The sequence below is a fragment of the Enhydra lutris genome, unplaced genomic scaffold, assembly GCF_002288905.1.
Source record: "Enhydra lutris kenyoni isolate GAN:26980312 unplaced genomic scaffold, ASM228890v2 scaffoldscaffold27, whole genome shotgun sequence".
Taxonomy (NCBI): domain Eukaryota; kingdom Metazoa; phylum Chordata; class Mammalia; order Carnivora; family Mustelidae; genus Enhydra; species Enhydra lutris.
This window is the reverse complement of record NW_019154111.1, coordinates 2,439,475-2,459,472: the sequence shown is the minus strand read 5'-3', so window position 1 is coordinate 2,459,472 and position 19,998 is coordinate 2,439,475. Positions and strand designations below refer to the sequence as shown.

Sequence of the window (19,998 nt, the reverse complement as noted above, 5' to 3'; positions counted from 1 at the left end):
TTTGCTTTGTTTAGCCACCAGGCATCACACTCCCAATTCAGGGAGAAAAATTAATCTGGGCTGGTTAGAAACTATTTAAAGTAAAGTAAACAAGCTTGTGATTAATCAAGTATTAGAAATGAAATCATGAGATTAAAATCACAGTGTATTTATGTAACATGTAGTAGAGTGGAAATACCATTGAGAGAAATAAGGAATTTGGTAGAGAGATAACTTGACAGTTTTACATGTGTCGAGTTTCACCTGAAGGTGGGATAATCAGTGGAGGAAATGTCATGTTCATCAGATAATGGAGTGAAATGTCATTAGAGATCATATAATCAGATTTTCTCACGCTATCAGTGAGAAAACCAAGGAAGCCCAGAGATGTGGGGCTGGACCTTTTATTAAACCCTGTAGACTTTAGAGTCCTAAGGCAGGCCGGTGAAGCAGAGTCCATTCCAGGGAGTGTGGCACCCGTCACTGGGCTTCCTTCTGACCACCCACCCCTACGATCCGTACAGGCAGAATATACCTAAGATGAACATAAGGGACCAAAGCAAAGGAAAATTATGATAGCTTACCTCCTTCCCGTTAAAGTAGCAATTATCAAATGGGAGAATTTTGCCTATCAGGGGACATTTGGCAACATCTGGAGACCTTTTGTCATATGTGGTGGGCAAGGTTGGGAAGGTGCTCCTGGCATGTAGGGTATAGACATGGGTAAGCACCCCCAAAACATCTCCCCAAGACAAAAAATTTTCTGGCCCCAGATGTCCATAGTGCTAGGGCTGGGAAGCCCTGCCTTAGGCTGAAGAAATGTGGAAGGCCGGTTTCATGGAAACTGAGCTTTATGGCTCTGGGTGAGAGAGGACTTCTGCCACACAGGAGCAAGAAAAAGATGTTAAACAGAGAGGAAGCTGTAGTGAGTTACAGATAGGGATTTGTAAAGGAAGTCAGCTCATTTTAATTCTTTCTGTCAAGTAGGAGTCAAGGCTTTAGTGAAGTTGGTGAGGGTTGGTGGGGGTGGAGGCAGCGAGAGGAGATGGAGCAGAGACAAAGTGAAAGGTCTGGAAATGCCATTGGAGAGTGTATATCAGGAGGCAACAAGAAATAAGTAAAAGGCTTGCTCAGCCTCCTCCAGCACTGCTCTCTGACACAGAAACAGAATGTAGAATGAGGGTAGGCTGAGACGCACACTGCGGTCTCATGGAGTTTGTACAGTAAAAACCCCACAACACAAGGGGTGCTGACATGATGTTGCAGCAACAACGTGAGAGTCCACACAGCCACTGAGTGAGTGGAGATGCATACTAAGCTGTGTGCTGAAGGGTCACGGACGGGCACCAAGTCCAGAAGAGTGAACGAGGTGTCTGGTAAAGGTGTTGTTCAGTGAGGTGTGTTCTCAGCCTGTCTTACCTTCTTTTGGCCCACAGGGTAGGGACATTGGAGCAAGGGGAGAGTGGAAGTCCTTGGAGGCCCCTCTTGACCACATTAATCTTCACGTTCGTGGGGGCTACATCCTGCCCTGGCAAGAGCCTGCACAGAACACGCACTTAAGGTGAATGACAAGGGACAGAGCTTCTCTTTTACCTGCCAGTTAGCTCAGATCCTGGTGAAGCCCACCAATTTGTAAGCAGTACCATCAGACCCCAAAAGAATTTTACTATAGATTTTTGTTTGTTGGTTTGTTCATGTTTTAACCTTGACTCTATACTCTTTGAATAATTATTAATAACTATTTTGGATTTAAGTGGGTGAGATGATATGATAGATCTAATTGTTCATACTTGAAATGGAAGTTAAACAAGGAGCAACCTGATTCATACTAGTTTTAGAAGACTCTGGATCTTAATTGACTCTGCTAAGAAAACTATGGCTGAGAAATTGTGTAAACCACACTGCAACTGAAGATTGAGGCTGAGATTACTCACATACAGGATTTTAGAATTCTAGACCTGAGTTTATACAATAATTAATAATAGCTAACATCAAGTGAATGCTTGCTCTGTGCCTAGAACTATACTAATATGGAGGTTTCTACTTGGAAATTATTTATTTTTCTTAACAAAAAAATTTGTGATGTAAATACTATCATCCCCATTTCACAGATGAGCAAAGAGAGGCTTCAAGTGGTCACACAGTTAGTAAGTAGTTCAGCAGGGACTAAAATCCATGTCTGTCTGATGTCAAACTAAAATTCTTAGAGCCATAGCCATTTGATTAAAAAAAATCATTTAAAAACTGAATAACTTAAGACATTTATAAACAGCTCACTGAACATGTGCTTAGGAAATTGGTTCATGAAAAAAGAAATATCACATCAGGATTTTTCTCACAGAACCAGTGAGTTTGCTTGTAGTTTAGTGTGGTACTTTTAGAGCACTTATAGGATTGTAGAGCCTTAAAGGAAAATACATTCATTCATTCATTCATTCGGTCATTCATTCCTGACATGAAATCATACAGCCACTGAAGACAGAGCTAGTACTAGATATCAAGTCTCTTGAATCCTAATACCCAGTCTTTATACCATGAAGCACTTCCCTTATATTTCTATGAAAACCCTTGGTTTGTGGTAGTGGTTTTGTTTTTAGCTAATGACTCTTTCCTACCTCACTGCAGCCGTCAGAAATTCATAGGCTTCAAGGTTGCCTTGGATGATGAGGGGACTGCTAAAGGCTGGCTCTTCTGGGATGATGGGGAAAGCATTGGTAAGTAGGGTTGCCTTGGATTCGTGTCAATACCACTGACTAGGGGACAGGCCTGCTTTATATCTTTGCCACATCAAAATAGTTTTGCATTCTTAAACATAGCCATTTGTTATTTCAAGTGTACAATACCTATTGTATATGATCCTTATGCCTCATGTAAATGAAGTGTAGCTCTGAATCTGTTGCCATTACCCAACTTTCCTAATTCTCTGTGTGAGACCACAGCATGGAAGCCAATGGGAATCTGCTACCATATGGTTTATGTTCATAGGCACATTCCCTAATTTCATGGTTTACTGTCCCAACAAGAAAGGCAGTACCTTTATCAGCTGTGCTATTTATTTGGGGTGATTTTCCACTAGGAGTTTATAGGAACTAGTAAACTCTTGGGAGGAAGGCTTACATTCCATAGCTACGTCTAAGCCAATGCTGTCCAGTACAGTAATGGAAATAGATTGTATCTGTTTGCCCAATATGGTAGCCATTGGCATAGATGGCATTGCATGCTTGAAATGGGACAAGTGCATCCCAGGAACTGAATTTTTAATTTTATTTAATTGTAATTAATTGTAATTTAAATAGATACATACTGCCAGTGGCTGCTATCTTGGAAGGCACAGCTCTAGAGGATAGCCAATGCCCTCTGATTGAGTGGTAAGCAAATGAGTGAGAGATAGAATATGGGGAGGAGTGACCAAGCCCCAAAAGTAGGAGGTAGGGTGCGGATGCCTGTGCTAGACATGCCGAGCTTCATATTCTCCCCAAACCTATGGCGTACATTAAGGATAAAGGACAAAGAAGTCTTCTCTATGGTTTTTCTTGGTCTCCAGAGATTGTGTTTAAAAAATTACCCCATATCGGGGCACCTGGGTGGCTCAGTGGGTTAAAGCCTCTGCCTTCAGCTCGGGTCATGATCCCAGGTCCTGGGATTGAGCCCCACATCGGGCTCTCTGCTCGGCGGGGAGCCTGCTTCCTCCTCTCTCTCTGCCTGCCTCTCTGCCTACTTGTGATCTCTGTCTGTCAAATAAATAAATTAAAAAAAAATTACCCCATACCTCTCAAAATAAGCTGACCAAAATAAGCTGACCATCAACAGTGTTGATGTTCGTGATGGGGGTGTACATGCACATATGCACACATTAATGTGCCTCTAGCAGTAGGAATCGAGAAATTCTGAGGTGACTAGGAAGATGTTGAGAATGGTAGACCATGAGAAAGAGAAGCGGATTAAGAGTGGTGTCAGGAAACTGCATTCTATGAGGTGACCCTGTTAGACAGATGCATCTGTACATGCTTATTTCAAACATTTTGTGTAAATGGAGTTTGGGGGAAAAGTCTGACTGATCTCACAAAACTCTGTAAAGAAGAAAAGTAAAATGAAGAACAAAAATCACCCCCACTTTCTCAACAAGTAAGCAATTGGAATTTGAGAACATGCTTACCTTGTTGCTTATTTGCAGATACCTATGGAAAAGGACTCTATTACCTGGCCAACTTTTCTGTCAGTCAGGTGAGTATGCCTGATACCATGAAGGGAAAAAAGAGTTCTGTTGGCTTAATTGGATGCCAGATATCATAAGGACATAAAGTACTGCCTAGAATCTCCTCTCTGCTCCTCTTGTTTATTTGCATCCTTTCCTTCCTCTGAAATTCAGATGGAAATTTAGTATGTTCTTGGGGAGTTTTCTGTGATGAAACCTATTCATATTTCATCAGTAACTTCTTCCAGTTCAGCAAGGCACAGACAGAGCTATTGTTTCTATGTTATTTAACCCTTGTTCCTATGTTGCCCTGCAATGGTTTGCATGTATTGTGACTTCTCTACATGTAGAACAGAAGGTTGCTGATAGCTTAGACTCTTTGTCTTCTTAGAGTTCAGGGCAAATCTAGAGACACTGTGAGTACTTAGCCAATGCAAAGTTGCATGATGGTTGGAAGTGGGAGATAGAGGGCTGAAGTCATGATCTGCATTATCCAAGGACACAAGATAGTGGCTTTCATGTTGTCTTATTTCATGATCTGCATTTGTTTCTAAAAAACACTGAGAAAATTTAAATGAATTTTGTTTTTTCCCCCCCTCTGGTTTCTTTTTATCTTTAATTAACAGAATATGATGCAGAGTCATATAATTTTCAACAAATACATCACTGATTCAAACCCTTTGAAACTGGGCTACGTTGAGATCTGGGGAGTGGGCAGTATTTCCATTTCCAGTGTCAGCATCTCTATGAGCGGCATGGTGATAACGCCCACCTTCAATTATGACTCCGTGACACAGGTTTGTGACCAGTGAAAAGTCCTAATGGTATATTCCAGTCCAGTCCCAGAGTAGTTCCTGCCCACCTCTCTTCCAAATGACAGGCTTTTCTATAGAGCCCTTTAGGAAGCTCTCTGTGTTCAGTGTGCCAACAGTGTACAGCCTGGAGATGAAGGGAAAATTCCCAACTTATCATTTGGAATTGAGGGTCTGGATCCTTGTTTTGCATATATGTTTTCTTGTCTGCAAATTTATGTAAAACTTTGTCTTTACTCCTTCACCTCACTTCAGAAATGTACTTTCCAAACAGCTTGAACTGCCATATTCCATCAAATATAAGACACCATCAGTTAAAGATGCTCCATAATTTCATGTGCCATGAAGAAGGAAAAAAAGGACTACAGAGTATGACACAATGCTTTTGTATCATTTAAAATTTATACTTTAAACAAATACTTTTGCAAATACTTCTGCAAGTTTTCTTTAAACAAAGATTTTTATCATTTTAATGTTAGAGATAATATAGAGGAAACTATTAGGTAGAGACACATGAACATTGATAAATCTTCATCAAAGTAATTTAGATGAGGTAGACTCTGCATGTAAAGGAATACTAGAAATGCCTTAACCTGGTGCACCTGGGTGGTTCAGTGGGTTAAGTGTCTGCTCAAGTTATGATCCCAGGGTCCTGGGCCACATGTTGGACTCCCTGCTCAGAATGGAGTCTGCTTCTCCCCCTCCCTCTCCCCTTCCCCCTGCTTGTGCTCTCTCTCTCTCTCTCTCATAGATAAATAAAATATTTTTTAAAAAAAGAAATGCCTTAACCAGTTAGTATCACAGAATCTTATTATACAAATTTTTATGTAAATATTATAAATTATTTTATTTACTATTATTTAAAAGAAAAATATGTGGTATGAATGGGTTAAGGAGTTTCCTCTGTGCTATCAGAGGCATTGGTGATACATCATTTCATAAAAATTCTTTCACTAGCATCTGTGGGATTTTCTCCAGACAAAGCATATGCTTTATACAAGTCTTAATCCAAGTAATTTCCTGATCTTACTATAAGCCAGGTTTCCTATTCTTTCCTAAAATAATGCCTAAGTGGTTTGTAGTGCACCTAGTCATAACACCAATAATAGCTATGAAGTTCATGCATGCACAGACAATACCAAGTATCATGAATGCTGCTTAGCTCACAGTAATTCTAAGGCTGTTAACTGCAAAACACATTCTGATTTCATGAATGTTAAAATTGTGGAAAATCTGTACCTTGGGATCAATGCAGTATAGTGTTTCCAACATCTATCCTTATGGTAAATAGATCTTTCTGGGTGTGCTTGCTTCTTGCTTTTTCCTGGACTGGTTTTCTTTCATAATCCTTCCTGATTAGAAGGCCTGAAACAAAAGTTTTCCTTCAGTTTTGTATTTTTAACTCATTTCCTCATATTTGTGGCTTTCTTGTCAACCAACTTCCCCAACGTTGCCAAGGTCTCATAAAGGAACTTGCCCACTTTTGTTGCTGACCCACTCCTGGACTGTCATACTAGCTACTGACGGCACCCGCAGTGACGCTTTATGGAAAGCATTTACCTAGAAAAAAAGTTGACCTGTTGGACTTTCACTGGGCAATCACCAAGTAACTATGGGGGAATAGGAAAAGGAGGAAATCCAAGGAGGGTTCTGGGGAATGGAAATAAAGACGTCTCCAATTTTCAGGGCAGTTGTTTTTCTGCAGGGATTGCAATTGCATAGTTTAGGGCCTATTGTCTTCTCCCTATTACTGAACAAGTTTGTACTTTAAGGAATCAAGAAATAGCCTCCTCACCTGAGGGCTGCCTGACAGCTAAGCAATGAATTGTGAAAGTAGCAGAGGGCATGTGGACTGTTGGCTTGTATCTGATTCATTCGAATGCAGGGAATTTCAATTATCAGATGCCCACTCCTTTTCCTTTGGTTCCCAACAGGTGTTAAGCATTGATGTGACCACCAGAGACATCAGCCTCCATAATTTCATTTCACTGACGTGGAGCACTCTGAATTTTTAGAACAAGATCTTAATTAAGAACAGCTTTGGAACTACTTATATTTCATGCTCATAAAATTATTGTGTGTTCTTAATTGGTTCATGCTTAGTATGGGTAAAGTATTTTATTAATTTTGTTATATATTTTGTCTGTGTCTTAGCCCTGTGGTATAGGCCATAGGGAAGTGTGGGAAGTCTATGGGTTGTCTTCCTGTTGATAAACATGATACTGATGGCTCATCATACAATATCTACTGAGGATGAACTGGGTCCATGATGAAGGTGTGTGTGTGTGTGTGTGTGTGTGTGTGTGTGTGTGTGAGATCAGGGATGGGCTCCACTCTTGCTAAATACACAAGATAAAGCTTGCCAGCACAGTTCCAGGTCCTGGGGTTGACTAATGCCTCAAGAAAGTATGCAGAAAGAACATCTGCTAGTTGTTTATAGGGAGAGGGGAGCAATTGGCTGAGAGCATGATACGAGAGGAAAGAAAGGAAACACAGGAAAGGTTAGCAGGAAGGATGAGAGGAAACAGAAGATGGTGATAAAAAATGATCATGACAGGTAATATGAAAACACAAAAATCTAAGTAATGGTAGCCTCATGGGAAGGGCCAACTCACATGAAAGCCAGAAGACAGATGGGGGAACACAGAATATGGAAGTAGGGGTGAGGATGAGATTGAAGCAGGCAAAACTGAAGAAAAGAGTTTGAATGTAAAAAATGTAACTTATTTTTGCAGTGATATGTTTTGAAATGTGTAAATCTTATTTCTTTGCTCTGTGCCTAATGTGTATAACCACAGTTGACACAAATGCATGCAACTTAAATGCCAGAGAAAAATAAAACAAGCAAATTTACAAGAGATTTTGAATTTTATGATATTTTTACCCTGGGTAACCTACCTTTGGGGTTAAGTCTTACTGTTTGGCAAACCCTTGAAGTTGGTCTTATTGTCTTTGGGATCAGAGTTCCTGCAGTCTAACCACTGATGGATTTATGACTGTCCACCCTTTTTCTCACACTTCTGGAATGGGTTTTTCTTAAGATTCAGGTTTATGGGAGCCTTTACTTGGGTCGTGGTGGTTGTTTTACTCATCATAGCAACTGGCAAAATGTCTGGGAAAATGTTAACTGGCAAAAACAGAATTTGCATCACGATTGGTTAAAACCTGAGACAGCTAAAATTTGGGATAAAGAAATGATGTATTAGTGTTCAACAGAGATATTTACTTTTAGTATTCCTTGAATAATAAGTGTATTGGAAACAAGTGTGTATACTTCCCTAAGTATTTTTTTCTTTTTTAAACACCAGGAATGCATCCTATTTTAAAGATACCCTATTATATTAAAATACATTTATATGAATATTTTAAAAATTTAATATAATAACATGAGGCAATTTTTAATGATCACATTAAATAACAAGATCTAGTGGTGGGCTTCATAAGGTCGTAATTTCAATGTCATGATCGGCATAAACAATATTTTGAGATACCTACTATAATTTTCATAACATGATATGAAAATATCTGTGATTCTATTTTTGAGAGACTGACATATACTGCTAACACTGCCATGCTCTGCTATCTACATTTATAATCTAAGAAAATGCTAAATCTCGGTTAGAAATTAGTGAACAAAGACGTATTTTCCCCCATCAATATTTGCAGATTCCCTAAGTTATACTCTTTGGAATTCTGGGGGTCCTAATTCAAGAATTCCCAGATTAAGGCACATCTGCTTCTCAGACTTTAGTTTAGCAACTGGGTCCCTATGTAGCTGTCACTGTTGTAAGAGTTCCCAAGCCTCTGTCAGTTACCTGTCTTGAATTCATTCAGCCTTTTGGCTTTTAAACAGCCAGTTTCTTATGGACTTGAAGACCTTCAGTGTAAGACTGAAAAGATTCTTAGCAGCTCTGGGAAGGGTATCAGTGAAGGAATTGGGTCTGTGGCTCTCTTAGTGTCTCTTTCTGAGCAGAGCTGTCCTCCAGTCCCTGGACCCACTGGTTGAGCATTTTCTGCTGCTTTTATCTGAATGAAAAGAACTCAGAAGCAATCTTTAGGGTCAGGGACTTGGTTAAATCACTTTGTCTCTCTGGGATCATGCCTCCTCATCTGCAAACTTCTAGTGCCAGAGTAAAGCTGTGATAACCTAACTCTAGAAAGGGGCTCTGCATTGCACTCTAGGAGAGGGAAGAAGGTAAACTGGCAGGGATCTGAGCTCCCCATCCTGGCTTCAATCATTTACTCAGTTACATACTGGAATTCTATTTGAATAAAGAATTCTAAATATAGAGACTGTCTTTTTTCCATTGTATATCCTTACTGCTTTGTCGAAGATTAGTTGACCATAGAGTTGAGCGTCTATTTCTGGGTTCTGTATTGTGTTCCATTGATCTATGTGTCTGTTTGGGTGCCAATACCATACTGTCTTGATGATGACAGCTTTGTAATATAGCTTGAAGTCAGGCATTGTGATGCCACCAGCTTTGGCTTTCTTTTTCAACGTTTCCCTGGCCATCCTGAGTCTTTTCTGATCTATAGAAATTTAAGGATTGTTTGTTCCAGCTCTGCAAACAATGTCAGTTGTATTTTGATAGGGATTGCATTGAATATATTGATTGCTCTGGGCAACATAGACATTTTAATAATGTTTGCTTTTCCATTCCATGAGCATGGAATGTTTTTCTATCTCTTTAAGTATTCCTCAATTTCTCTCATAAGTGTTCTTTCTTTTTTTTTTTTTTAAAGATTTTATTTATTTATTTATTTGTTTGTCAGAGAGAGAGAAAGAGAGAGAGAAAGCACAAGCAGGCAGAGGCAGAGACACAAGCAGGCTCCCTGCTGAGCAAGGAGCCCCACACAGGACTCGATCCCAGGATCCTGAGATCATGACCTGAGCTGAAGGCAGCGACTTAACCAACTGAACCCCCCAGGTGTCCCTCTCATAAGTGTTCTGTAGTTTCTAGAGTACAGGTCCTTCTCTCTTTGGTTAGGTTTATTCTTAGGTATCTTAAGGTTTTTGATGCAATTGTAAACGGGATCAATTCCTTAATTTTTCTTTCTTCAGTCACATTGTTAGTGTACAGAAATGTAACTGATTTCTGTGCATTGATTTTGTATCCTACCCCATTGTGAATTGCTGTATGAGTTCTGGCAATTTTGGGGTGGAGTCTTTCAGGTTTTCCACATAAAGAATTATGTTATCTCTGAAGAGTGGGAGTTTGACTTTTTCTTTGGCAATGAGATTGGACCATTCTCTTACACCATACACAAAGATGAAATCAAAATGGATAAAAGACCCAAATGTGAGACGGGAATCCATCAAAATCTTAGAGAAGAACACAGGCAGTAACGTCTTTTATCTCGGCCACAGCAACTTCTTGCAAGACATGCCTCTAAAGGCAAGGGAAACAAAAGCAAAAATGAACTATTGTGATTGCATCAAGATAAAAATCTTCTACACTGCAAGGGAAACAGTCAACAAAACTAAAGGCAACTAAGGAATAGAAGAAGATATTTGCAAATAACATAACAGATAAAGGGCTGGTATCCAAGATCTGTAAAGAACTTATCAAACACCACACCCCAAAAACAAATAATCCAGTCAAGAAATGGGTAGAAAACATGAACAGACATGTCTCCAAAGAAGACATGCAGATGGCCAGCAGACACATGAAAAAATGGTCCACATCACTTGTCATTGGGGAAATACAAATGAAAACCATAATGAGATACCACCTTATACACCAGTTAGAATGGCTAAAAGTTAAGACAGGGAAAAACAAGTTTTGGTGAGGATGTGGAGAAAGGGAAACCCTCTTACACTCTTGATGGGAATGCAAGATGATATAGCCACTCTGGAAAACAGTAAGGAGGTTCCTCAGGAAGTTAAAAATAGAGCTACCCTATGACCCAACAATTGCACTACTGGGTATTTACCCCAAAGATACAGATGTAGTGAAAAGAAGGGGCTCCTGCACCCCAGTGTTCATAGCAGCAATGTCCACAATCGCCAAACTGAGATGTCCTTCAACAGATGAATGGATAAAGAAGATGTGGTTCATATATACAAGGAAGTATTACTCAGCCATCAGAAAGGATGAATACCTACCATTTACACTGATATGGATGGAATTGGAGGGTATTATGCTAAATGAAAGAAGGCCATCAGAGAAACACAATTATATCATACGATTTCACTCATAGGTAGAATATAAGGAATAACACAGAGAATCATAGGGGAGGGGAGGAAAAACTGAATGTGGAGAAATCAGAGGAGGCAAACCATGAGAGACTCTTAACTCTGGGAAACAAATTGAGGGCTGTGGAAAGGGAGGTGAGTGGGGGCATTAAGAAGGGCACATGATGTGATGAGCGCTGGGTGATATATGCAACTAAAGAATCATTGAACATTACATCAAAAACTAATGATGTACTATATGTTGGTTAATTAAATTTAAATTTAAAAAAATAAATAAAGAATTTTAAGTATATGCGCTGTATATGTATACATATATGCTTAATATATAAAAGTCTATATAACATGCTTAAATTTTTTATTCATGTGGACTATATATCTATCATATACATTTCATATAACATATTTGTGTAAAACATTTGAAAATTAGTACACCAAATCAGCAATTCCACAAATACTTTGGTTCCAGCACCTCTTTATACTCTTAAAAATAATTGAAGATTCCAGAGCTTTTGTTCATGAGGTTATATATATTGATATTTATCATATTAAAAATTAAAGTAGTTAATTATAGACCTAAAATTAATGTTAAACACTGTATGTTAACAACTGGTATTTAAATAAAAACTTGGGAAAAAAAATAAGAATGTCTACACATGGAGCCATATACAATTGTGGCTACCTTGAAGCAGACCTTGTAACATAGACCTACATTTGTAACTCCTAGCCAACTATTACGGGAAAGGTTGGAGTCTTTTTGAGATATTCTCTCTCCCTAAGACCACATAATTTCCCTTTATCTCTTTGTAGGTATGCTGAAATAAAAAATATCTGAAACCCTCTCACTTAAAGAGGAAGAAAATTCATTCCATTTCTTATTAAAGCATATTTTTAATGATCTAATATTATCTCATCTATTAATAACATTAATTATTATAGGTACCTACAAAGACAAGGTTGTGTTGGCCTTGACATGTATGGCCCAAGTGTCAGTACCTTTCCCTTCTTGTCATTATAGCAATTTCATTGAGATTTTTGCATCTTTCATTGGAGGATGGTGCCTTGAAAGTTAAGGGTCATGCATATTGTTGGTTTCTGTCTTGATGATTCAACTCTCTGCTTGCTTTGATTACTTTGTAAGTTTTGCCAAGAGCTAACTTCACCATGCCTTCTTACTAATAAACAATTGGAAGATACTGGGTTGCATGCTTGTTTCTTCTCTTTAAAATACCTCTTTTTCATTGGTCAACACAATCATGGGACCCAATATCTTCCAGTTGCTAGTTAGTAAGAAGGGATGGCAAAGTTAGCTAATTTCTGCAGTTCTGCAAACAGATTATAGCTGGGATTGTCAGTTAGTACTGAAATGTGAATGATGTCATAAGTGAGCATGGGATGAGGGGAACTAACAGTAAAGTACCACACAAAGAATAGAATGATCTTATGTAGTAGCAAATCTCCTTTCTTGATCTTTTGCCAAGATGTTGTCCCAATTTGAAATGAGATCCAAGTACATTTTCCCTCTAACAGAGGCTCTCTTTTACTGGAGCAAAAGATAAGGCGTTTATGTCATTCCTGAAGTTCAAAAAAGTAGAAACCAAGTTTCTGTGTATATGTGTGTATATGCTTTCCATACACTGAGGATTTGAAGCAAACAAGGACTACTACGGCTACTATATTACTATGGATCTTAGATGCCATTGAAAGATGGCATGCCCTCTATATTGTTATATATAGGGTAAATAACCATATATCCTCATATATTGATGGTAGAAATGTAAAATGTTGTCTGTCACCATTTTGGAAAATGCAGTTCTTCATAAAGTTAAAGATAGCGTTCCCATATGACCCAGAAATTTCACTCTGAGGTGTGTCCCCAAAAGAATTGAAAATATATATCCACACAAAAACTTGCACATGTTTATAGCAGCATTGCTCCTAAAAGCAAAAAAAAAAAAAAAAAAAAAAAAGGAGAAACAACCCAAATGTACATCAACTGATGAATATATAAATAAAAATGTAATATATTGATGTAATGAATATCATCCAGCTGTAAAAAGGAATAAAGATACCTGAGGGCACTTAATATGTATAACAATATGGTTGAATTTTGAAAACATTATGCCAAGTGGAAGAAGCCAGACACAAATGGCTGTATATCATATGATTCTATTTATATGAAATGTTCAGAATAGGTAAATTCATAAAGATAGAAAGTAGATTAGTGGTTGCAGGGATTGAGGAGAGGGGAATGGGGAGTGACCTTGAATGAGTGATGGATTTCTTTTGGAATGATGAAAATGTTCTGCAGTTTGATAGTGGTGACTTTTACAAAACTCTGTAAATATACTAAAAACCACCAAACTGTATATTTTGCAAGGGTGAATGTCAAGGCCTATGAGATATGTTTCAGTACAAAAGTAACACACTTTAGCTAGCTTAAGAACAAAAAAGGATCTTGAAAGATTTTCGTGACTCATTGAAACTCCAGGAGGACTAGATTGTCAGGTGTATAGGCTATGTGGCTAGGTACTGCAGCCTGATTACCTTGTAGGAGATTCCACTGCCGTGGTCCTTAGCATTTGTCTGGCAGCTTATACCACCTATACAGAGTGTAGGATGCCACTAGGTCCCCAGTCCCTGCTGCCTCTGAAACAATGTCTCTTCACCATTCTGGATTCATAGGCACATCTCATTGGCTGAGCCCAGACAACCTGTCTCTACCTTGGCTGAAAGGAAAATTGTGAAAGAGAATTTCTAGCCTTACTTGGGAGCAGGGGGACAGAATCCACAAGGTGGAAAAGTTCCTTAAATATTAGAAGTTTTTTAAAGGTGCCAAACAGTCAAAGAGCATGACACATTTCCAGTAGTGGTATCTTCTCACTTTAAGATTATATAACATCTACTTTGATGGTGCTTATTTTATTGAGAACATTTGATGGGAATGCTTATTTAAATTAATATCTGAGTTACTCAAAAGAACTTTGGTGGTTTTATTAAAAAAAAAGAAGAAAGTAGAAAATAAAAATAAAAATAAAGCAGGAAGAAGCACAGATGCTGTTTAACTCCTCCACTGCCAAAATGAAGAGAAAACCACTGGCAATGTTACCTGTCTAACTCTGTAGCTCACTACATGGCAAATAGCTCAAGTATGTGACCAATTTGACAAAAGGATTACCAGTACTCATTAACTAACCATGAACCATTTAACCTCATAGAAGTTTTTCACAAGAATATTTTAAAATAAAGACACAATGAGAAACCACCTTACACCAGTTAGAATGTGGATGTGGAGAAGGGAAAACCCTCTTACACTGTTGGTAGGAATGCAAGCTGGTACAACCACTCTGGAAAACAGTATGGAGGTTCCTCAAGAAGTTAAAAGTAGAGCTACTTTACAACCCAGGAATAGTACAGCTAGGTATTTATCCAAAGGATACAAACATAGTGATCCCAAGGGGCACCTGCACCTCAGTGTTCATAGCAGTAATGTCTATAATAGCCAAAATGTGGAAGGAGAGGATATGTCCTTCAACAGATGAATGGATTTACTCAGCCATCAGAAAGGGTGAATATCTACCATTTACATTGACATGGATGGAACTAGAGGGTATCGTGCTAAGAGAAATAAGTCAGTCAGAGAGACAGTTATCATATGGTTTCACTCATGTGGAATATAAGGAATAGTGCAGAGAATCATAGGGGAAGGGAGGGAAAACTGAATGGGAAGAAATCAGAGAGGGAGACAAACCATGAGAGACTCTTGACTCTGGGAAACAAACTGAAGGTTGTAGGAAAGGGAGGTGGGTGGGGGAGATGGGCTAACTGGGTGATGGGCATTAAGGAGGACATGTGATGTGATGAGCACTGGGTGTTATATGCAATTAGTGAATCATTGAATACTACATCAAAAACTAATGATGTACTATATGTTGGCTAATTGAATTTAAAAAAAGAAGAAAAAAAGACTTTGGGAGACAAAATGAAAAAAGGAACAATGTGGGTAAACCAAGCAAGAGCTATTCATTTTTTCATTTACTTATTCAACAAATAGCTACATATTTATGTTGGGCAGAGTGCTAAGCACAGGATCTGCAGGTATGACTGAAGATGGCCAGCTCCCTGATCACTTCAGGCTATGTGGATAGACAAGCAAGTATAATGCAGTGTGACAAGCAAAGTAATTGGATATGAACAGGAACAAAGAAAAAGCATAACTATTAGAACAAAAGCCCAACTTCCCCTTTTATTAACAAATGGAGCTTTCTCTAAGTCATAAGGAAAGCAAAGGCCCTTTATGGTTAGCTGGAAAATGCACTCCTCTCCTCCAATCGCCATCAAACTTACAATGCAATAAATCAATCCTGGCAGAAGCTGTCTATACCAGCCTTGTCACCTCTGCTCAGTGTTCCTCAAGAACCAGTGAGGGATAGACACAGCAAATAAAGCGATACTGCTATGAGGTGAGTACTTTTCTCCATGTATGTGGTGCTTTGAATAAGTAGTGTTCTGTTCTTTTAAATGTCCCTGTCTGCTCTGGGCATGATGTGGACAACTCATCATGATGTGGACAAATGATCTGGACAACTCAGTGCTTTTCTTCTGGGTATTTTCATTCTTTTCCAGAGACTATGAGGAGTGGGGATGAGATAGTGCATGGAGTACAGGCTGACTGGACAGGAGAGGAGCGTGTGTTTGTTTAACAGATGGGGAGGGTCAAATGCAAGGTGTTCCTCTCTCACTGAGACAAAAAAAAGGAAAGAACAGATAGGAGACTTCTGGAAGCTAGCTGAAAGTGACATGGATTGGGGAGTTAGTGAATGCATCTATTTGAGCAGAGAGAGAAATGGTATATGATCATTAAGTTCATTAATAATAACCTGGTTTTAGTTGTTCAAAAATTGTGTTTGATAAAGGAGAGTGTAAGAGTGGGTTATCATAAGAATGGCCATCCTGAAGGCCAGGAAGCCATTTTACTGAGCGACCGGTCCCTAACCGGCCAACACTGCGTAGGTGACTTGAGATAAGAGAAACTAGCTAAAACCTAAAAAACAACTCAATCATATACCACCAGAGCGGTTAGGCGGTGGCGCCACAGGGACCAGATGTTAATGAAAAACATATAGTTAACTTGCAGAGATCACAATCCTGCAAGACAGGAGTCTCCCTCGGTTTGCAAATGTCCTGGTGATTTAGAACAAAATGGCTATCTTTTCAATGGCCCAATTTCCAGAGACAAATGGCTCAGTTCCTCAAGGCCTAAGGTCGCCCTCCCCACCATAAAACTGAAGGAGGCTGAGGCAGAAGGAAATGTAAATAAAGTTAAATTTCTTCTAAACCTAAATCTCACTTAACCCCAGGGTGACGCTGGGGTGGCAAAAGTTAAACAAAGTTAAACTGTCAAAGTGGGGCGCAAGATATGTATGTAGCTATGAAAAAGTGCCTCAAAAATGCTATATAAACCCTTGGCTTTGAATGCTCAGGGTCCTTGTTGAAACCTCCTGCGCCGGGCAGATACTTGGACCCCAGCTAGCTGGAAATAAACCTCGCTGTGTGACTTGCATTATCGAGAGTGTTCTCTGTCTAATTGAGGGGTGGTCGACTCCGTACCCTAACAGAGAGTAGCTCTGAGGAGGGAGGGCTTCTAAGTAGGAGAGACTTACTACCTTTACAAATCCCCATCTACCTGCTCTCTGCCAGAATGGCAATAGTTCCCAGGGCAGGAAAATGCCTGAGGCTGTCCCCAGAGTCTTCTGAACTTCTTGAGCCCCAGGTATTGAGCCTGCTCCCTGGAAGTTTTCAGGAGCTTTGGAAGAAGTAGTTGCTTTGGGTTTGTAGAGGCTAGGAAGGAAAGTCTCCTCGTGGAGAGACACAATGCTTGGAGAAGGGAAGCTGAGTGACAGATGATCTGCTTGCTGTGGTAGTGAGTCATAGGCTGTAATGCATAAGTAACGAAGTCAGGTACAGCAAGCATATGAGGTTGGTCCCTCAGACTTCTTCCACTGCCTGAAATTCTACCATTGGAGATCCAGCCTCTAGATCTGTAAGCTCTGAAGCCTAGGAGACATTGTAGAGAGAGTGCAAATACTCAGACTAGTTTAAGAAGCAGAGCCTCAGTGTTTGCCTCAGTTGTACCACTAACCATGGTTAGGCAAAATACCCTAACATTGACATAAAATTGGAATCATAATGCCTGCCTGGTCAACTTTGATGTAGGGGCATCATAGGAATATAATATTATATGTTATATACATCTTATAGGGATTAGAGTGAAACTTTGAATAATTTAGAGGAGAGACACCTGATAGATTTAGGTTAACAGGAAAAAACAGTTAATATACTCTAACTTCACTTCCAAACCCCAATCCTAACTCTGCCCTCCCTTGGCAAATTATATGTAGACCCTTGCTTCTTACCCCCATTTCAAAATTAAGGTGCCTATTACACATTAACCAAAAGCTTGCCTCAATTGAAAAGTGAAACTATGTACATATGGAACTACTTATAGAAATGGTCATGGCAATGGGCCAGGGCTGAGAAGAGCACAAGTACAGGGAAATGCAAAGTTAAAGGAATGTCGAAGTAGGAAAAAGAAAAAAGAAAATTCTTTTTTCACATGGATTTATAGATTATTACTACACAGTTGTTGGTTTGGTATGGTTGGAACATAGGGGAGAAAAGAGGCAGGCCATGCAGGCATAGGAGATGTCACAAAGACCTTTGATTACAAAGCTAAAGAGTTTGTATTTTATTTGGAGAACCACTGAGGACCTGAATATAGGAAGACAAAATAACCCTGTTTTTTGCAGTAAAAAGATTAATCCATCCTCCGATTAGAAGCAAGAAGCCAGTGAGGAAGCTGTGGTCACAGTCCAGGCCAAAAATAATGGCCTGACTAAAGCATTTCCAGTAGGAATGGAGAGGAAGAAACAGATCTGAAAGATATTGAGGAAGAAGTCTGACTGAACTAGTGACTGGCTGTGAGAATTGCAAAAAAGAGAGAAGTCAAAAAAGTTATACATATTTTTTTAATGAAATTGTGATTCTTTTCCTCAAGATATTAATTATTGAGGAGAGGCCAATTGGACAGAATTGGTGGAAGTTAGGACTGGGGTGTGGGGAGCAGAGAACACATGTTCAAATGTGTTGAATTTGGTTAAGTGTGTTGGACATCCAGGTGAGATATCTAATAGGCAGTTGCACATATAAATCTGAATTTCTGGGCTAGAAATACAGATTGCACTGCCCTCGGGTGTTATATGAAATCATATGAGTGGTGGAGCTTGCTAAATGAGAGAGGATAGTGGACCTATGTTGAAAATACAGGGAATATCAATATCTTTTTTTTTTTAAAGATATTATTTATTTCAATCTCAAGTAGGTGGAGAGGCAGGCAGAGAGAGAGAGAGAGAGAGAGAGAGAGAGGAGGAAGCAGGCTCCCTACTGAGCAGAGAGCCTGATGCGGGGCTCGATCCCAGGACCCTGAGATCATGACCTGAGCCGAAGGCAGAGGTTTAACCCACTGAGCCATCCAGGTGCCCTGGGAATATCAATATCTTAATGAAACAGGGGACTAAAAGAAAATTGAAGAGGAGCCAGAAAAGTAGGTGAAAACCAAGATTAAATGACAAGGAATCCAAACATGGAGAAATTTTAAGAAGAAGGAGTGGTTGATAGTGCTAGGTGATTAAGAGAGTGCCCATTGTATTCAGCATCTAAATCACTGGTGACCTTTAGGGGAATTTCAGTGGAATGCAAGAAACCGAAGCCATGCCAGTAATATACAAGGAAGGTAAGGCAGACAGTGCACCATTATCTTTTTGGAAAGTTAGCTATAAGAGGAAAAAGAAAGTTATAATGGTACCTAGAGAAAGACACAGAGTAATTGTCAGAATTCAGGGCGACTTGGGGTATACTTTTGAGGGCAAAGAGTATATTCAGAGGGAGAGGTTGATAATGCAAGGAAGAGGAAGGATAATTGGTGGAACAAGATTTTTGAGAAATTCCAAGTGTATGAGATCTGTAGAATAGATACAAGGGTTATCCTTAGCAAGAGGAGAGAAAACTCTTCAATTGAGAAGAGGGGAAAAATAAGTTTACTTAAATACAGATAATTTTTATAGAAAAGCTTGGGTTGAGAAGCAGGGAGATGAAATAGTTTCTTCAAAATAGTTGTTTTGTTTGTAACGTCGGAGATGATACTGGTTGAGAGTAACAGTGTAGGTAACAAAGGTTGGGGCTTGAAAACAAGGATCAATGTTTGAAATTTCTCCTGTGAAAAATGAGAGAAGATGGCAAGACTGTCTGTAGGCTTGAAGGCCCAGTATATTTGTCAGAATATGAACCTAGTGGCACCCCCGTTGGGCTGATTGCATAAACCCGGAAGGCAGAAGTTTTGATCAACGGTTTCATTGTATAGATTCAGTTAGCAGATGAGGGAGCAAGGAAGATGAGAGAAATAACAGCTATTGAGGACTATGTCAGGGAAGGGTAATAGCCAGGAGGCTAGGAGGGACTAAGAGATTAAGAGGGAGTGGAACAGAAAAGAAGCCTCAGTGTGATCAAAGAATAAACAGTGCAATAACAGGATAAAAGGGGATGGGCTTCTGCCCAGTAAATAGGAAGTAGAGGCTAAGAGTGACTTCAGAAATGGAACAATGCTGGAGAGTGATGTGTTCCAGGGCGTAGCCAATGTACAGCTGTGGTGGGAGGAGTGCTGAAGATGGTGGAGAGTCAGTCAAGGAATGACATGGTAAGGGCCGTCATGGGGTTGTGAGACATATGTATAATGTGAGATTTGCTATAATTAGAGCAGA

The 19,998-nt window shown here is 39.4% G+C and overlaps 1 protein-coding gene across 1 annotated transcript in view; it reads left to right on the top strand.

Annotated features, from left to right (window-relative positions):
* LOC111151996 (maltase-glucoamylase) overlaps nucleotides 1-7,080 on the top strand; it is a 72,765-nt gene extending 65,685 nt beyond the window's left edge. The window contains exons 43-47 of the mRNA XM_022510248.1: nucleotides 1,416-1,540; nucleotides 2,605-2,693; nucleotides 4,154-4,203; nucleotides 4,801-4,971; nucleotides 6,921-7,080. Of these exons, the coding sequence (XP_022365956.1) occupies nucleotides 1,416-1,540; nucleotides 2,605-2,693; nucleotides 4,154-4,203; nucleotides 4,801-4,971; nucleotides 6,921-7,001 (516 nt within the window). The 3' untranslated portion in view covers nucleotides 7,002-7,080. The remainder of the gene's footprint in view (nucleotides 1-1,415; nucleotides 1,541-2,604; nucleotides 2,694-4,153; nucleotides 4,204-4,800; nucleotides 4,972-6,920) is intronic.
* Nucleotides 7,081-19,998: the final 12,918 nt, after the last annotated feature.